The sequence below is a fragment of the Dreissena polymorpha genome, chromosome 1, assembly GCF_020536995.1.
Source record: "Dreissena polymorpha isolate Duluth1 chromosome 1, UMN_Dpol_1.0, whole genome shotgun sequence".
NCBI lineage: Eukaryota > Metazoa > Mollusca > Bivalvia > Myida > Dreissenidae > Dreissena > Dreissena polymorpha.
In genome coordinates this window covers 10,836,969-10,855,979 of record NC_068355.1, presented here as the reverse complement: position 1 = coordinate 10,855,979, position 19,011 = coordinate 10,836,969, and the positions used below count along the sequence as shown (strand labels likewise).

General features: G+C 39.2%; 1 protein-coding gene across 1 annotated transcript in view; it reads right to left on the bottom strand.

The window, feature by feature from the left end:
* The window catches only part of LOC127870957 (DNA damage-regulated autophagy modulator protein 2-like), a 58,127-nt gene extending 44,180 nt beyond the window's left edge, over window positions 1–13,947 (bottom strand). Inside the window, exon 1 of the mRNA XM_052413578.1 lies at window positions 13,620–13,947. Within this exon, the coding sequence (XP_052269538.1) occupies window positions 13,620–13,678 (59 nt within the window). The 5' untranslated portion in view covers window positions 13,679–13,947. The remainder of the gene's footprint in view (window positions 1–13,619) is intronic.
* Between the last annotated feature and the right edge of the window lie 5,064 nt (window positions 13,948–19,011).

Here is a 19,011-nt window from a genome sequence, read left to right as displayed (position 1 = left end):
ACTATAAGTTATGATCGTTAAATATGGCGCAAATATGGTCATGAAACGTTCATATAAAATTTTACGCGTAATTTCGCGTCTTTGAAAGATTATATTTTAAGTACTATCCAATCAAATGTCAACGATGTAGCTTTAAAAATAATACATGTTTGTAAGATGTCTGTCGAACATATGATTTTTAGGCACAATAACCCATTACGTAAAAAACAAGAGCCTTGGTGGGACAGGCAATGCCTGTTAGCAAAACGAAAGAAAAACTCTCTTCTTAGACGCTTTCGTTCGACTAATAAAAACGTCGATTTTTTTAACTATAAGGTAGCTAGATCATCTTTCAAAAACATGTGCCAAGGCGAAACTATGCACGTATCAACGTAAAAAACTATTTTCACTTCTAAAATCAAGCAATAATCCAAAAATGTTCTGGAAGCTAGTAAGAGGACACACAAAGCCCGAAACGAAAAGCAATTCTGTCTCACCTGGAAAATGGCGAGATTATTTTCAGTCTTTACTTTACAGTGATGACCAGATTCCAATCCATAATGTCCGCTTTGATAACAGTGACGATTATGATGTAAATAGCCCTTTTAATAGACCAATTAGAGATGAAGAAATAAGGATCAGTATATCTAAGCTGAAAACTGGTAAATCACACGGTAAGGATGGGATAGGAGCGGAATTTTATAAAAACACACAACATATTATAATCCCGATCTTGAAAAATGTTTTAACCAAATTTTGGATACAGGTATATTTCCGGAATCGTGGTGCGAAAGTATTATAGTTCCAATATTTATATCGGGCAGTATGAAAGAACCGGCTAATTACAGAGGAATTTCACTGATTAATGTCATGTATAAAATTTTCTCAAGTATAATTACTGGCCGCATAAATGAGTGGGCAGAGAAAAACACCATCATAGAAGAGTCACAAGCCGGGTTGAGAGCTGGGTACTCGGTTGTAGATAACCTTTTTTGTCTCCAGAGCATGATTCAAAGGTATACGTCGAAACCTGGTGGTCGTTTCTACGTACTATACATGGACTTCAAAATGGCCTTTGATTCATTGGTTCATTTCAAGCTTTTTACCAGCTTATATGCCACAGGTATGAACGGCAAGATCCTAATTGTCTTGCAATCGATGAACGCAAATTTACGCGCACATATCAAAGTGTCCGGAAATATCATCACGCAACCATTCTGCTGTTACATCGGTACCAGGCAGGGTGATTCAAGCTCACCGATAAAATGTTCATTATATATTAATAATTTAGTAAGCTACTTACGGGAACATTGTAGACATGGAATATTCATAACAAATGATATACCAGTTATTTATTGTTTGATGTACGCTGATGACGTAGCTAATTGCTCGTACACAGCATATAACCTTCAATTACATTTAAACGCTGTATTGCGAATTTTGCGAAGATACTGGTATGCAGATTAACCTGAATAAAACCGAAATCATAGTCTTCCGTAATGGTGGTCCTTTACGCAATTATGAAGCGTGGTTTCTAAATGGTCAAAAGGTTGAAATTGTTTCAGTCTATAAATATATGGGTCTGTTATTTACCCCAAAGCTATAGTGGACAGCTGCTAAATCCAAGTTGGTGGCACAAGCACGCAAAGCATTCTCCTCTATCAAACAGTTTCAAGTTCCCTTTGGTTATTTTACCCATAGTGACATTTTTAAACTTTTTGACACTATGGTTGTACCCATACCCACAGTTGGGGCTGAAATATGGGGTTATGAATACTGTGATATAATTGAAAGATAGAATTTTGCAAATATTTCTTAGGCGTCGGCTCGACGGTTAATAACAGCATGGTCTTAGGGTAATGTGGTAGATTATCACTTTGTTGTGTGTTTTATCTGAAATGCATAAAATACTGGTGTCAGTTACTACAAATGCCTAACCATAGATATCCAGTAAATTGTTACAGAATGCTGAAGTCATTAGACGATATTGGAAGGATAAATTGGGCAACATTTGTGAAGGAACTCTTATTTAAATATGGTTTTGGATTTGCTTGGGTTTTCCAGGACGTTGGCGATATGAATATATTTTACAATGTTTTAAACAGCGCATACAAGACTGTTAAACCCAAGACTAGCAAAATGAGATTAATGCATCTCTGCGTTGCGACACTTACAAACAGTTTAAGTCAATTTTAACTCCGAAGAAATATTACACAATAGATGTGTCCCTTAAGTCACGTCGCGCATTTACTCGTTTTAGGTGTTCTAATCATAAATTGAGCATTGAACTTGGCAGGCATTTTAACGTACAGCGCGAAAACTGAACATGCTCATTTTGTTTAACAAGATTTGACGTACATGTATTGGAGAACGAATTTCATGCGTTCTTTGAGTGTCCCCAGTTCACTGATATACATACAAGTTATTTGTATAATTGGAAACGAAACGTCATTTAATATCTTAATGAGCAGCACTGATATTTCTTTTATAAACAATTAACATTCTATGTTACGAAATTAATGAATGTCCTTGGGAATATAAATTTACATTGATTACACACTTTGTTATGTAATAATTTTCTTCTACTTTGTTATGTAATAATTTTTGTTATATAATAGTTTCATAGAAAGACTCTACTTTTGTCACAAAATGCAGAAAAATAATATTTTTGAGTCTCTCATATATGAATGATGGAGCTATATATGTGTATGCACTGGTAACACGGTTTTTGTATCATTTCGAAAATGTGTATTTGTTAAAACACCAGCGTACAAAAAAAAATTTTTTACAATGTGGCATTTATCGCTATGAAATTGTAAATGAATGCTGTATTTTGGGCCGGAGGCCTTTATTTACATGATACCTAATAAATCTTGTGAAATCAGATAAGAGGTCTACGCACTCGATGCTGGGGGGTTGAGTCTTTGTGAAACCAAAGTCAGCTGCATCGCATTGAAAAACGGTTTGGAGTTGACAAACCAGTTAGCTATATCGCATTGAACACTGGTTGGGAGTTGACAAACCAGCCAGCTACATCGCCCTGAACAACTGTTGGAAGTTAACAAACGAGTCAGCTACATCGCCTTGAACAACGGTTGAGAGTTGACAAACAAGTCAGCTACATCGCCTTGAACAACGGTTGAGAGTTGACAAACCAGTCAGCTACATCGCCTTGAACAACGGTTGAGAGTTGACAAACCAGTCAGCTACATCGCCCTGAACAACGGTTGGGAGTTGACAAATAAGTCAGCTACATCGCCTTGAACAACGGTTGAGAGTTGACAAACCAGTCAGCTACATCGCCCTGAACAACGGTTGGGAGTTGACAAACAAGTCAGCTACATCGCCTTGAACAACGGTTGGGAGTTGACAAACAAGTCAGCTACACTGCCTTGAACAACGGTTGGGAGTTGACAAACAAGTCAGCTACATCGCCTTGAACAGCGGTTGGGAGTTGACAAACAAGTCAGCTACATCGCCTTGAACAACGGTTGAGAGTTGACAAACCAGTCAGCTACATCGCCCTGAACAACGGTTGGGAGTTGACAAACAAGTCAGCTACATCGCCCTGAACAACGGTTGGGAGTTGACAAACAAGTCAGCTACATTGTCTTGAACAACGGTTGGGAGTTGACAAACCAGTCAGCTACATCGTCTTGAACAACGGTTGGGAGTTGACAAACCAGTCAGCTACATCGCCTTAAACAACGGTTGAGAGTTGACAAACCAGTCAGCTACATCGCCTTGAACAACAGTTGGGAGTTAACAAACCAGTCAGCTACATCGCCTTGAACAACGGTTGAGAGTTGACAAACCAGTCGGCTACATCGCCCTGAACAACGGTTGGGAGTTGACAAACAAGTCAGCTACATCGCCTTGAACAACGGTTGGGAGTTGACAAACCAGTCAGCTACATCGTCTTGAACAACGGTTGGGAGTTGACAAACCAGTCAGCTACATCGCCTTAAACAACGGTTGAGAGTTGACAAACCAGTCAGCTACATCGCCTTGAACAACGGTTGGGAGTTGACAAACCAGTCAGCTACATCGCCTTGAACAACGGTTGAGAGTTGACAAACAAGTCAGCTACATCGCCCTGAATAACGGTTTGGAATTGACAAACCAGTCAGCTACATCGTCTTGAACAACGGTTGAGAGTTGACAAACCAGTCAGCTACATCGCCCTGAACAACGGTTGGGAGTTGACAAACCATTCATCTACATCGTCTCAAACAACGGTTGAGATTTGACAAACCAGTCAGCTACATCGCTTTGAACAACGGTTGACAGTTGACAAACCAGTCAGCTACATTGCCTCGAACAACGGTTTGGAGTTAACACACCAGTCAGCTACATCGCCCTGAACAACGGTTGGGAGTTGACAAACCAGTCAGCTACAACGTCTCGAACAACGTTTGGGAGTTGACAAACCAGTCAGCTATATCGCCTTGAACAACGGTTGGGAGTTGACAAACCAGTTAGCTACATCGCCCTGAACAACGGTTGAGAGTTGACAAACCAGTCAGGTACATCGCCTTGAACAACGGTTTGGAGTTGACAAACCAAAACCAGTCAGCTACATCGTCTTGAAAAACGGTTTGGAGATGACAAACCAGTCAGCTACATCGTCTTGAAAAACGGTTGTGAGTTGACAAACCAATCAGCTACATCGCCTTGAACAACGGTTTGGAATGTGACAATCAAGTCAGCTAGATCGCCTTGAACAACGGTTTGAAGATGACAAACCAGTCAGCTACATCGCCTTGAACAACGGTTGGGAGTTGACAAACCAGTCAGCTACATCGTCTTGAACAACGGTTGGGAGTTGACAAACCAGTCAGCTACATCGCCTTAAACAACGGTTGAGAGTTGACAAACCAGTCAGCTACATCGCCTTGAACAACGGTTGGGAGTTGACAAACCAGTCAGCTACATTGCCTTGAACAACGGTTGAGAGTTGACAAACAAGTCAGCTACATCGCCCTGAATAACGGTTTGGAATTGACAAACCAGTCAGCTACATCGTCTTGAACAACGGTTGAGAGTTGACAAACCAGTCAGCTACATCGCCCTGAACAACGGTTGGGAGTTGACAAACCATTCATCTATATCGTCTCAAACAACGGTTGAGATTTGACAAACCAGTCAGCTACATCGCTTTGAACAACGGTTGACAGTTGACAAACCAGTCAGCTACATTGCCTCGAACAACGGTTTGGAGTTAACACACCAGTCAGCTACATCGCCCTGAACAACGGTTGGGAGTTGACAAACCAGTCAGCTACAACGTCTCGAACAACGTTTGGGAGTTGACAAACCAGTCAGCTATATCGCCTTGAACAACGGTTGGGAGTTGACAAACCAGTCAGCTACATCGATCGCCCTGAACAACGGTTGGGAGATGACAAACCAGTCAGCTACATCGTCTTGAACAACGGTTGAGAGTTGACAAACCAGTCAGGTACATCGCCTTGAACAACGGTTTGGAGTTGACAAACCAAAACCAGTCAGCTACATCGTCTTGAACAACGGTTTGGAGATGACAAACCAGTCAGCTACATCGTCTTGAAAAACGGTTGTGAGTTGACAAACCAATCAGCTACATCGCCTTGAACAACGGTTTGGAATGTGACAATCAAGTCAGCTAGATCGCCTTGAACAACGGTTTGGAGATGACAAACCAGTCAGCTACATCGTCTTGAAAAACGGTTGTGAGTTGACAAACCAATCAGCTACATCGCCTTGAACAACGGTTTGGAATGTGACAATCAATTCAGCTAGATCGCCTTGAACAACGGTTTGGAGATGACAAACCAGTCAGCTACATCGTCTTGAAAAACGGTTGTGAGTTGACAAACCAATCAGCTACATCGCCCTGAACAACGGTTGGGAGTTGACAATCAAGTCAGCTACATCGCCTTTAACAACGGTTTGGAATTGACAAACCAGTCAGCTACATCGTCTTGAACAACGGTTTGGGGTTGATAAACCAATCAGCTACATCGTCTTGAAAAACGGCTGAGAGTTGACAAACCAATCAGCTACATCGCCTTGAACAACGGTTTGGAGTTGACAAACCAGTCAGCTACATCGTCTTGAACAACGGTTTGGAGTTGACAAACCAGTCAGCTACATCGTCTTGAAAAACGGTTGAGAGTTGACAAACCAATCAGCTACATCGCCCTGAACAACGGTTGGGAATTGACCAACCAGTCAGCTACATCGTCTTGAACAACGGTTGGGAGTTGACAAACCAGTCAGCACCAACGACTTGAACAACGGTTGGGAGTTGACAAACCAGTCAGCTACATCGTCTTGAATAACGGTTGGGAGTTGACAAACAAGCCAGCTACACCGCCTTGAAACACGGTTGGGAGTTAAGAAACCAGTCAGCTACAACGTCTTAAACAACGGTTAAGAGTTGACAAACCAGTTAGCTACATCGCCCTGAACAACGGTTTGGAGTTGACAAATCAGTCAGCTACATCGTCTTTAACAGCGGTTGAGAGTTGACAAACCAGTCAGCCATATCGCCCTGCACAACGGTTAGAATTTGACAAACTAGTCAGCTACATCGCCCTGAACAACGGTTGGGAGTTGACAAACCAGTCAGCTACATCGTCGTGAACAACGGTTGAGAGTTGACAAACCAGTCAGCTACATCGCCCTGAACAACGGTTGGGAGTTGACAAACCAGTCAGCTACATCGCCTTGAACAACGGTTGGGAGTTGACAAACCAGTCAGCTACATCGCCTTGAACAACGGTTGGGATTGACAAACCAGTCAGCTTCAACGTTTTGAACAACGTTTGGGAGTTGACAAACCAGTCAGCTACATCGCCTTGAACAACGGTTGGGAATTGACAAACCAGTCAGCAACAACGTCGTGAACAACGGTTGTGAGTTGACAAACCAGTCAGCTACATCGCCCTGAACAACGGTTGGGAGTTGACAAACCAGTCAGCTACGTCATATTGAAAACTGTTGTGGATTGACAAACCAGTCAGCTACAACGTCTTGAACAACGTTTGGGAGTTGACAAACCAGTCAGCTACATCGCCTTGAACAACGGTTGGGAGTGTACAAACCAGTCAGCTACATCGCCTTGAACAACAGTTGAGAGTTGACAAACAAGTCAGCTACATCGTCTTGAAAAACGGTTGGAAATTGAAAAACCAGTCAGCTACATCGTCTCAAACAACGGTTGAGAGTTGACAAACCAGTCAGCTACATCGCCCTGAAAAACGGTTGGGAGTTGACAAACCAGTCATCTACATCGCCCTGAACAACGGTTGGGAGTTGGCAAACCAGTCAGCTACATCGTCTTGAACAACGGTTGGGAGTTGACAAACCAGTCAGCAACAACGACTTGAACAACGGTTGGGAGTTGACAAACCAGTCAGCTTCATCGTTTTGAACAACGGTTGGAAGTTGACAAACCAGTCAGCTACATCGTCTTGAACAGCGGTTGGGAGTTGACAAACAAGTCAGCTACACTGCCTTGAACAACGGTTGGGAGTTGACAAACCAGTCAGCTACATTGTTTTGAACAACGGTTGGGAGTTGACAAACCAGTCAGCTACATCGCATTGAACACTGGTTGAGAGTTGACAAACCAGTCAGCTACATCGCCTTGCACAACGGTTGGGAGTTGACAAACCAGTCAGCTACATCGTCTTGACAGCGGTTGGAAGTTGACAAACAAGTCAGCTACACTGCCTTGCACAACGGTTGGGAGTTGACAAACCAGTCAGCTACATCGTCTTGACAGCGGTTGGGAGTTGACAAACCAGTCAGCTACATCGTCTTGACAGCGGTTGGAATGTGACAATCAAGTCAGCTACATCGCCTTGCACAACGGTTGGGAGTTGACACAGGAACCTCAGTGTTTCTTGGCGTATGAAAGGAGTGGGGTGGCATGGGTGGTGCTGTCAAACACGAGTGGAGTGGCATGGGTGGTGCTGTCAAACACGAGCATATGCACCGTTTGTAGACTTATTTATAGACTATTTTTGTATTTTAATTCTCTGATAACACACTGCTTTTTAACAGAATGGGATAGACAAACAAATAAAAAAAAATAGGAACGTTTTCATGTAGCTATTAAAAACAAGAAACCGTCGGAAACGGGTCATGCTCCCCAAACGTTTTTTTGTCACAATATTGCACTATATATTCAGATAAAAGGAAACGTCTTGGTGGGCATAACTTTGGACAAAATAATACGATGGATGGTTTAGCAACTTAAAAATTTCAAAGGGCCATAACTCTCTAAATAAATCATCTAACCAGAACCCACAAATAACATGCGCATCTCCTCAAGGTAGTTAAGCTTCCCATAAAGCTTCATTGAATTCCAGTCAGTAGTTGGGGGGGACAAGAATTTCACTATATGTACAGTTAATGGAAAATTTCAAAGGGCCATAACTCTGTGAAAAATCATCCGACCAGAAACGGCTGATAATATGCACATCTCCTCTTGGTAGTGAAGCTTCCCATAAAGTTTAATTGAAGGTCGTCGTGGTGTAATGGATATGGTGTCCGCCTAGCGACCGGGAAGTCACGGGTTCGATCCCCGCTGTGGGAGCGTTCTTTCGATCTCCCATATAGACACCAAGTACTGGTTCTAGGCCCAGGAAACGGACTCGAGAGCATTTCAAATAAGTAGGAATTACTTTCTATGCAATCGAGCTAAAATAAATAGGTTTAAACTAAAAAAACTAAAGTTTAATTGAATTCCGGTCATTAATTGCTGAGAAATAGCCCGGAAAAAATTGTGCACGGACGGACGGACACACGGACAGACGAAGCGGCGACTATATGCTCCCCCAAATTTTTTGGGGGGAACATAAAAATGAAAATGCGAGCATTTACTAGTAATTCAAAACAGATACTAGGGGTAACCGAACAAACTAATACGCGTACATGTAATTTGCGTTATACATGTATATGATGGATTCGATGTATTACAGAAGCGACTTAACTACCGGTACACTACGATATTTTTGATTCCATCGGATTATTTCCCTTCATACGTGCACACATGTGATTGTTGCGAGGTAACTCGGGTATTTCCAAATATTAACTACAAATAAGGTAACCTTATCTGTGCAACACGCTGATACCGTTTGTACAGATGAGTCACTAATTCGCGTTTCGTGCATGTCAACAATTTGATTTTGTTTGTTAAGCAATTACCTGTGTATGCTGCAGTCGAAATCGCAAATATACTGCATGGTGTGATTTGATTTTATTTTTTTGCATTTAGGCTTTTAAATTCCTTCTCCTTTTTTCCTGCCAGTAGAATATCGTTACCCTACTCTGTATTGAGGATGTGAAAGATAGACCAAAATGTGGATTCAATTTTATCCGTAAAATCCACGACAGCGACGAACAGTCGTGGTAAAACAAATTGAGTGCTCATGAATAACGTTTACATGTACAGAAATGGTTTTCAATATTGTTACACAAAAGGCAATAATTTAAGTCCATTAAAACCAACCATTTCCGTAAAACATAAGTATATGTATTGGGTTGGTGAGTTTAATATCCTAAGGGGCTCATCATATCGTCGCCGTCGTAAGTATTAACGTGTATCTCTCATGTATTCATCTCAACGAATGTATGCGTAAGATGCAATCGCGCATCTTAACCCATTTATGCCTAGTGGACTCTCCCATCCTTCTAAATTGGATCAATTTATTTCCAAAATTAGGGATGCATAGTATATTTATTTCTATATTTAGAATATTTCTTACAGAAATTCCTTTAAGCAAACAGCGCAGACCCTGATGAGACGCCGCATCATGGGTCTACGCTGTTTGCCAAGGCCTTTTTTCTAGACGCTAGGCATAAATGGGTTAATACAAACTGACATGTTTACCCGCCGGATGCGGAGATCTCATGCAATGTTCGTTGCAAAATAAAGTAACGTTTAAGGACAACACAGGCATAATACAACGTACAAAGCTGTTGTAAAATGCTAGGATATGATGAGTAATTCGGGTTTAGTATAAAATATTTGATATTAACATAATTACCTCGCTCTGTGAAAGGTGGGCTTCATGCATCTGCGTAAAGTGTCGGCCCAGATTAGCATGTGCAGTCCGCACAGGCTAATCAGGGACGACAGTTTCTTCATACACTGGATTTTTTGCTAAGAAGACTTTCTTTAAACGAAAAATATCATTTAAGCGGAAAGTGCCGTCCCTGATTAGCCTCTGTGGACTGCACAGGCTAATCTGGGACGACACTTTACGCACATGCATTAATCCCCCTTTTCACAGAGCAACCAATATATATGTTCACAACATTTAAGTGTCGCATCGGTCAATATAAATCTAAACGAAATAAAGTTTGGAAAACAATGAATTGGCGAATCAGCATTCACACACAATTCTCACCTGCACACAGACAGACAGACAGACAGACAGACAGACAGACGCATATTTTAGTCAAGTCTCATTTCTGTACATAGAAGTGTATATGTGATTCAAACATGAGTCTACGTGCCAACAATATAACCAAGCATTATATTTATGCATTTTGAAGGACTAGTGCACATAGCACAGTTAAGAACTCGTGCACATATTTAACCCCTGCATGAAAAAATACACGCACATATATAGCATACACTCATTAGTAGTACAGGGCGCACTGTTGATTTTGTACGTAACTAAAAAACAACATGATTAGCCGACAATTATGCAAATACGTGTGTCGAATAAATCACTCAAGCCTTGCAAACCTGATATAGCCTTTGAATATGCTCTTCGTGCTTCGTGTGGCGCAAACACTTGTTTATTAGTTACATTTTTATTTCGTAACCGCTTTAGAGTTACAAGAGTGTCGTTTGATATTGAACTTCTTCACAGAGCAACCCATACATAATATTCACAACATTTAAGTGTCGCATCGGTCAATATCTATCTAAACGAAATAAAGTTTGGAAAAAAATGCATGGGCGAATCAGCATTCACATACCATACCATACCATATTCTTTATTGCATAACACATATACAATGTTATAGAAAACAATATAGAGAACAAATATACACTGGGTTAGACATACAATTAACATTAGTTACATTTTTATTTCGAAACCGCTTTTCAACAGTTTGCGAGCGCAAATACTCATTTGAGTCGGTCGCGTTCTGAGAAAACTTGGCTTAATGCTTGTGCGTTAAGTGTTGTCCAAAATCAGCCTGTGCAGTCCGCACATGCTAATCAGGGACGACACTTTCCGCTTTTATGGAATTTTTAGTTTCAATGAAGTCCCTCCTTACAGAAAATCAAGTTAAGGCGAAAAGTGTCGTCCCTGATTTGCCTGTGCGGACTGCACAGGCTAATCTGGGACGACACTTAACGCACATGCATTAAGCCCAGTTTTCTCAGAACGCGACTCCTCTGTATTTAACTGTTTATAAGTCCGTTGAGTTTGTAAATATGGAGACTTAAAATTCACTCACGTCAATAACGTTACTTAGTGATGATCAGGGTTTTTTTCACTTTTCGGGGAAAGGTTGGCATTCGTATTGGCAATATTAGGACAATCGGGGAAACAAATTTTCGGTAAGAACGATAACAAATTGATATTCTCCTTTCTAGTAAAACACTTACTGCATTCTTCATGGTAATTATGCAATGATGAAAATTGATTTAATGAAAATAACTGGGATTATTCACAAAATGCCCTTTGACAATGTGTGCCCATTTTTTCTCAATAATGTTAGCATTCAGACGGGAAGTTTTTATAGACTACTGTGGGGAAAACATTTGGCCTTTGAGTATGGGAATTGTGGCCAACAATTAGCCTTGAAATTCGATGACTGTATGGTTGACTGTCAACTGATCTGAACGTTTATTTATGAAAATAACGTTTCTGCTATTAGACGCTTCACCAAATCACTCTGAAGTATGTGGCGACTTGTATAACAAGGTGAACTTATCAATTTAATCTCCGTATTGGAACAGAAAGGTGCATAAACATACTATTCAATGTGATGAGCTGACATCGGACGATGACTTTACTTACTGGTGAAGTGGTGATGTCACTGGATTAATATACCGGGTACTACGACATCTTAAATCTTAATATTTAAGATTCAAACGATATCGGGTAAATAGCAAAAATTTGCACATATGTGTTCCGAAAACGTGTACATATTCAGATGATATTCAGACACAAATATATATTATATTTGATACACAAATACATGTAATCAACAGCTCTCGCGAACAAAAATAAAGCCGGACATCTGTACTTCTGTAGTGATATCTAAGTGCATTGAATACGGAAACGAAGAGATCTGATTATGTTTTATGTATACATTTAAAATCATTAAATTGGTTTGTAAACAGGGAAAACAATTAGAACTTTTTGTTTATGCTCATTTTTTATTACCTGTTAAAAGCGTTTTATTCTGAAATAAGCCAAAAATAAAAGGACTTAACATTCTAAATAAAAAATGATATCTGCGCATGATGCTTCAAGAAACGTCGTTATTAAGTAATCATATTATATGTTAAAGAAGTGTTTATTAGTTTTATTTTCATAATCAAATCATGAACACTATTTTCCTTTATATAATACTTTGTAATGACATTAACATTTCCTATTTTATACAATTCGCATCATTAATAAGCCTTCAAATTATGTATCCTGGTGTATGTTGACGTGAATGATGTCATTGACATTAGCTAAAGGAAATAGCCATCAAGAGGATAATAGCGGTTACCATGTTGCACACATCAAACAATTATCCTTATTAAAATTCTTGCTTGTCAACATTTCTCTAAAAATTAAAATGTGATAATTGCAATCCACACCCCCCCCCCCCCCCCCCCACGCACACTGCTCTTACGAACAGCTAGCCTCCTCCCAAAACTGTCCATTTGTTATTCAAACCTGTTTCGTTATTGTACATTGCAAATTGCCAATATTGAGGGTTTGTGGGGAGGGGAAGTAGCTAGGGAGTAACAGTAAACGCAGATAGCCTGTGATAACTAATAACTTATAAAACTAAATTGATCATTCGATATTCAGCCTACAGGTAAACAATCTGTGTCAAATGTTTTAATCGCTATAGATGTGTGTTGATGGGTTTTCTGCACCATTCAAAAATCAATAATCATCCTACTACTCAGGGACCTATACAAACAAGCGTGTACAAGTCCCTGACGTAATCCACCACTACTACTGCTGCTGCTGCTACTTCTGCTGCTACTACAACAACTACTACTACTACTTCTACTACTACTACTACTACTACTACTACTACTACTACAGCTACTACTACTATTACTACTACTACTACTACTACTACTGCGCTGCTTCTACTGCTACTGCCGCCACCACCACCACTACTACTACTACTACTACATCATGTACTTCTTGTACTACTACTACTTCTAAACCATCACCACCATTACAACAACTACTACTACCACCACTACTACAACAACTGGTATTACTAATACAACCACTACTATAACTACGTCGTATCTATCACAACAGTAGCAACACGTCGTGTATATATCACAATATGTAAAGCTTACATGCATCGCACGAGTGTGGTCGACAGCTACCAACCCACTTTAGAAATTAATTAAAGTATATCCAGGTAAACACAATTCTCACCTTGTGCGATCCAACAACCCATTGCACTCGAATTTGTCCAAACGTTCTTCTTTCTCCATGACGATTCTCAACGTGTAAACCGAATTATAGACTAGTCGAACACTATCAAAACCTGTGTAAGTTTGTTTCTACGCAACAGCTAGTTGCAGTCTTTTTTAAAACAAATGCATGTTTAATATTTAACCTAACGTCCACAACAGTACTGACTAGAGTTGTAAAACATGGTTCATTTTGTCAAGTGTTTACATCGTTTGAGCACATCAGCGATAAATTTAACTGTCCACAACGTTAGGCACGCTTTGTATGTATTGGCAAGCAGCTGGCTTACGCGAAATCTGATTGGCTTCCGTACTGGATCATTTTCTAAATATAGATTTTCTGTTGTTGAGTGAGATATTGGGTTTTCCATTAAAAGTAGGTCACCAACACCACTTTTGCGTTATGAACGATACAAATTGACATGAGAATTTCAAAATGACGCGGGCAAAATGAATCGTAAATAAGCGGTTTTCAGAAAATTGCATACTGAGTAAGTGTATAAGCAAAGTTTTACAGTAATTTATATAAATCCCAATTTTATTGAAATTGCTTAAGCGCAGTGGGAACAGGGTCGCCGTGACGGTGGGAACAGCGGGCTTAAAGCATGTTTGTACAGTTTCGTCGCTGATTAGCCTGTGCAGTCCGAATTCTCTACAAGACGTGATCCCAGTCATAGCAGAAATTGTCAAGCTGATTAGCCTGTGCGCGATGGGCATAAGGCCCGTCTTCACAGAGAGAGGCTTCAATAATCTTAAAATTCATCAATCACTCCATTTTCAGCTTTTGAAGATTTAAATAGTTGTTTTTTAACAGTTTTGTGTACAATTTTTTTCACGTAGAAATGCCATAATACATGAACAGATTAGTACCAACTTTAAACATATGTTTGAGACCACAATGCCGAGAATGTCGAGGTGTAAGCAGATGTTTGAGACCACAATGCCGAGAATGTCGAGGTGTAAGCAGATGTTTGAGACCACAATGCCGAGAATGTCGAGGTGTAAGCAGCTGTTTGAGACCACAATGCCGAGAATGTCGAGGTGTAAGCAGCTGTTTGAGACCACAATGCCGAGAATGTCGAGGTGTAAGCAGCTGTTTGAGACCACAATGCCGAGAATGTCGAGGTGTAAGCAGCGTCGAATCCTGGTAAGGCTGGCCTTTGGGCTGAGCCGTTTGTCGTATCAACATTGTATCTTATACTGCGTACCGGTAGTCAGGATTAAAATAAATATGCTCGTCTTGGGAAGGAAAATTTTATAAGACAATAAAAAAGTCTGACAATTTTATCCCTGCCACGCAAATCATATACGAATCGAATCCTTCATACCGGCAACTTGTGTTGTCAGACTTATAATTACGCTCGTGCAGAAGATTAGAATGGGCCGTATGAACACAGTGACATAATTGCAAGAAGGTAATGCTAATCTGTTAGAGTGAACGGTGGCGTCATTGCATGGAAAAATGGATAATCTGTTAAAGTGAATATGGGTCTTTTTGTCTCAGCTATATAAATACACACACGTGGAACGACCACTTTCCTTTTTGAGGAAAGTGAAATTACCAATAACACGTAATTCCCCGTATAGTTTGCATATTTCCTACAGGCCTGTTGGGGGAATCGCTTTTTGCGTTGCGAAATACTAAAAAGACACAAGATTTCCCCGCCGAAACTACAAGTACACACGAACGAGCATAATTTCTTGTGAGAAATGTATTCTACAGCCATGTTATTATTTTTTAGTGGAAAAATCGTAAGAAAATATATCCAATATTCATTCTTTTTAGTTTATGAATCCATACCAATTGCCCTACTTTTATATAACAAGAGGGAACGATGACACAAAATGATTAACTTAGTACTAGCAGAGATAAAGATCGTACAAAATAAATACATACATGTTGGCAGCTGTGATAAGAGTATCACGAAATGATTCAGAGCGATTCTTTTTAAACATGGGTTTAACATTGGTAAGTGCCATGTGATATACATTGATATAACAAGGGCTAATCAGGAAATGCCGGAACAAAATATTTTCGAACACTGCATAAGAATTATTCACTACAAGACAATGCATAAGAAAGCGCAAAATGTTTGTAGTGTGGCACTGTTTTGCTTAGCCATGGCTGTACATTTTAATTCAAACTGGTCCAATTCTGTTTGTATCTGACTTCACAAACAAGTAAACAGAACTAAACAAGATCAGTCACGATTTGAAGGATACAGTATATGTTGTGTTTATTTGGTAACAGACGGCAATGTCTTGAGTGATACTGGCTGGTCCTCGCTTATATAATAATAATAATAATAAAAATAATAATAAATATATATATATGTAGAGAAAAGCTTGGTCAGCTTAGTGAAGATTAAACAAGACTATTGTCAAGCAATATAAGTCCCCTACCGGCTCCACCATTGTCAGAAATATTTTATATATATATTTTTTGCCATAGCAACCAGAATTTTTGACGTAGGAACAAAATGAAATGACGTGCATAATGTCCTTATTTCCATCTATCCATGTTTCATGAAAAAATATTAAGAACTTTTAAAGTTATCGCAGGATCCAGAAAAGTGTGACCGACTGACTGATTGACGGACACACAGAGCGCAAACCACAAGTCCCCTCCGGTGAAACCGGTAGGGGACTAATAAACCATCCAGTATCTATCATAAATGTGCCCATTTCAGCATGTTTCACAAACATCGGGCATTAATCTGGTGGACCTAGTGCATGTACTTAGCTATTTTCTATATGGATACACATACCGTGCAAGCTTGGTAAATATTGGTTTACTTACCGAAATTATTGAATAAAACTGAAATACCAAAGCAACAGCCTTATTTGTTGTAAAGTGTGATCTATCTTAACCGTGATAATATTAATCAGTGGTAAGTACTCTGCAAACGCCGTCGGCATTTATCATGAACGACAAGCTAGAATACTGTCATAGTATGCGTATTTCATAAAGAACAAAGGACAATAACTCGGGGGAGTCTAATCCGATCTTTAATTTCACGTCCATTCGCAGTTGCACATATAAGATGGATTTTAATTGTAACATACAATACGTTAAAAGGAAATATATATTTGGGAGGTGTATAATTTGTGATAAATATATTGAGGAGTACAGGAAAGAAGAGCTTAGGTTTTAAAAGCAGGACCCGCTTGATGACCTGGTCACTTTATAAAACAGCTAAATAACGGCGAAATTCGTGTCGAATAGACACGGAACGTTATGCTTGACCCATCGTTAAATGTGCACCTAATGGCCCCATATTAACACCCTTTATCCAAATACATGTACTCGTTCAGCACACAGAAATATGAATAAGCTTCATTCTTCAGAACATATATTTTGTTTATTTTTGCAATGATAATGGCATATTCATTGCATCATATAGTAGCTGAATACCAACGTTTTACCCAAGCAGAACACAAATAAGGTCGGTCTACACGCACACACAAATAACAAGACAGCCAAAAACACTTCAGTTCCTTACAGTCAGTGTATATATGAACGCGATCACCATTCGAACCCTAGATTTTCATTAATTGACCATCTTTTCTTTTTTATCACCACAATGAATAATCGATACGTGATGTCAAGCATGTGGACACAAGTATGTTGATGTCACAAGTGTATACTTAAATTAATCAATAATACATGTTTAATTTACAGGGTAGTCTATATAAGCATGCATTGCCATAATATTAAAGTAAATTGGAAAAGGGGGGATGGGCGTAGGCATGCGTAATATTGTGTCAATACTGTGTATTTCAAGAGAAAATTGTATTTGTACATCCAATTCTCGAACGTCGCGTAAGCAGACAACATATTTGTGGACGGTTTTTCTTCAGTAACTTTTTTATCCCGATGTCTACGATTTTGATACAAAAAAACGAGGGAAGTGCAAACACCTTGGAACCGAACGAGCGTATTTATTTAAAACAAGTATAAATATGAAGTGGATTACAGTGTTAACATATCCGCTACTCCTTCACGATCAAGAGGGTAAAAAAGGCCCAAAATCGGTCACCTGAGATACAAAGGAACTGATCTGTTGTATTTGTAGCCCAATATATAATTAAAACAAATGTTCTGACCAAGATTCTTCAAGACTGAACTATAAATGTGACATTTATAGGCTTAACAAGGTTTTCCTATATCCATATAACAAAAAATGCCCAGCACCATCGGGGCCATGCTTTTCAACAGACCTGAACCATTTTCGAACTAAGATATAAGAGATATCATTACAAAAACTGTTCTGAGCGATTTCAATAAAGACTGAACTGAAACTGTGACTTTGAGTGTTAACAAGGTTTTACTATAGTCATATAAGGAAAAAACACTCCCCAATGGCAATGTTTTTTTTCAAGAAACCAGAACCATTTTCGATCTCGTCCAAGATATCATTAGAACATATGTTCTGACCAAGATTGGACAATTAATTTGATTTCTAGACTATTAAAAAGGTTTTACTTTAGCCATTTAAGGAAAAATGCCCAAGCCACTGCTGACCATGTTTTTGAATCAACAGGAACGATTTGTTTTACTCATCCAAGATATCCTTGAGAAATATTTCTGAACAAGTTTCATGAAGATCGGACAATAAATGTAGGCTTTAGAGTGTAAACAATGTTTTACTATAGCCATGTAAGAAAAAAAATCCCCGCATTGGAAGTGAGTTCCACCTAACCTCACTAAAATCCAATAAGCTCCAGTTTATGTAAGTCTGCCCCCACCCCTGTTTACTAACATTAAGCAACAAGAATATTAGTGAAAATGATGGATGCTTGCCGTTAAAACTTTGTCAATATATGACGATGACCGGACTATTATGCATATTTCCACCATATAGAGATGCTACGTATCTAGTTTAATCAAATTGGGATCATTAATGACCGAGACAAAAGCAAAAGAGCTATCTTTAACTAGGCACAAGTACAACCAAGCCACTATAACTCAAAGCGCTGAAGGCACTTAAGTTGTTTGCTATTGCATAATTTAAGACGCAACTCATTTTTCAAAATTAATCGCAAGTTTGAAATCAACACAAGCCATTCAAATGTATAAAGATTGTGTCGCACGGGTCGAGATGTGTGTGCACTTTTTATCATCCTATTTATTTTCTAGAAATAACTTGGACAAAATAATAACAACATGGCCCTTTTTTGACGTTAAGAAAGCATACAAGTATGATGAAAATGGTAATGAAAACTGAATATAAGGACAATTTGCAATCACCATCATATTAAATGAATATTGTTGGAATATTGAATACCTATCTTACTAAGAATATAATTTTATTATGGAAATTTCCTGTACAAAACTTTTGATTTTTGACACA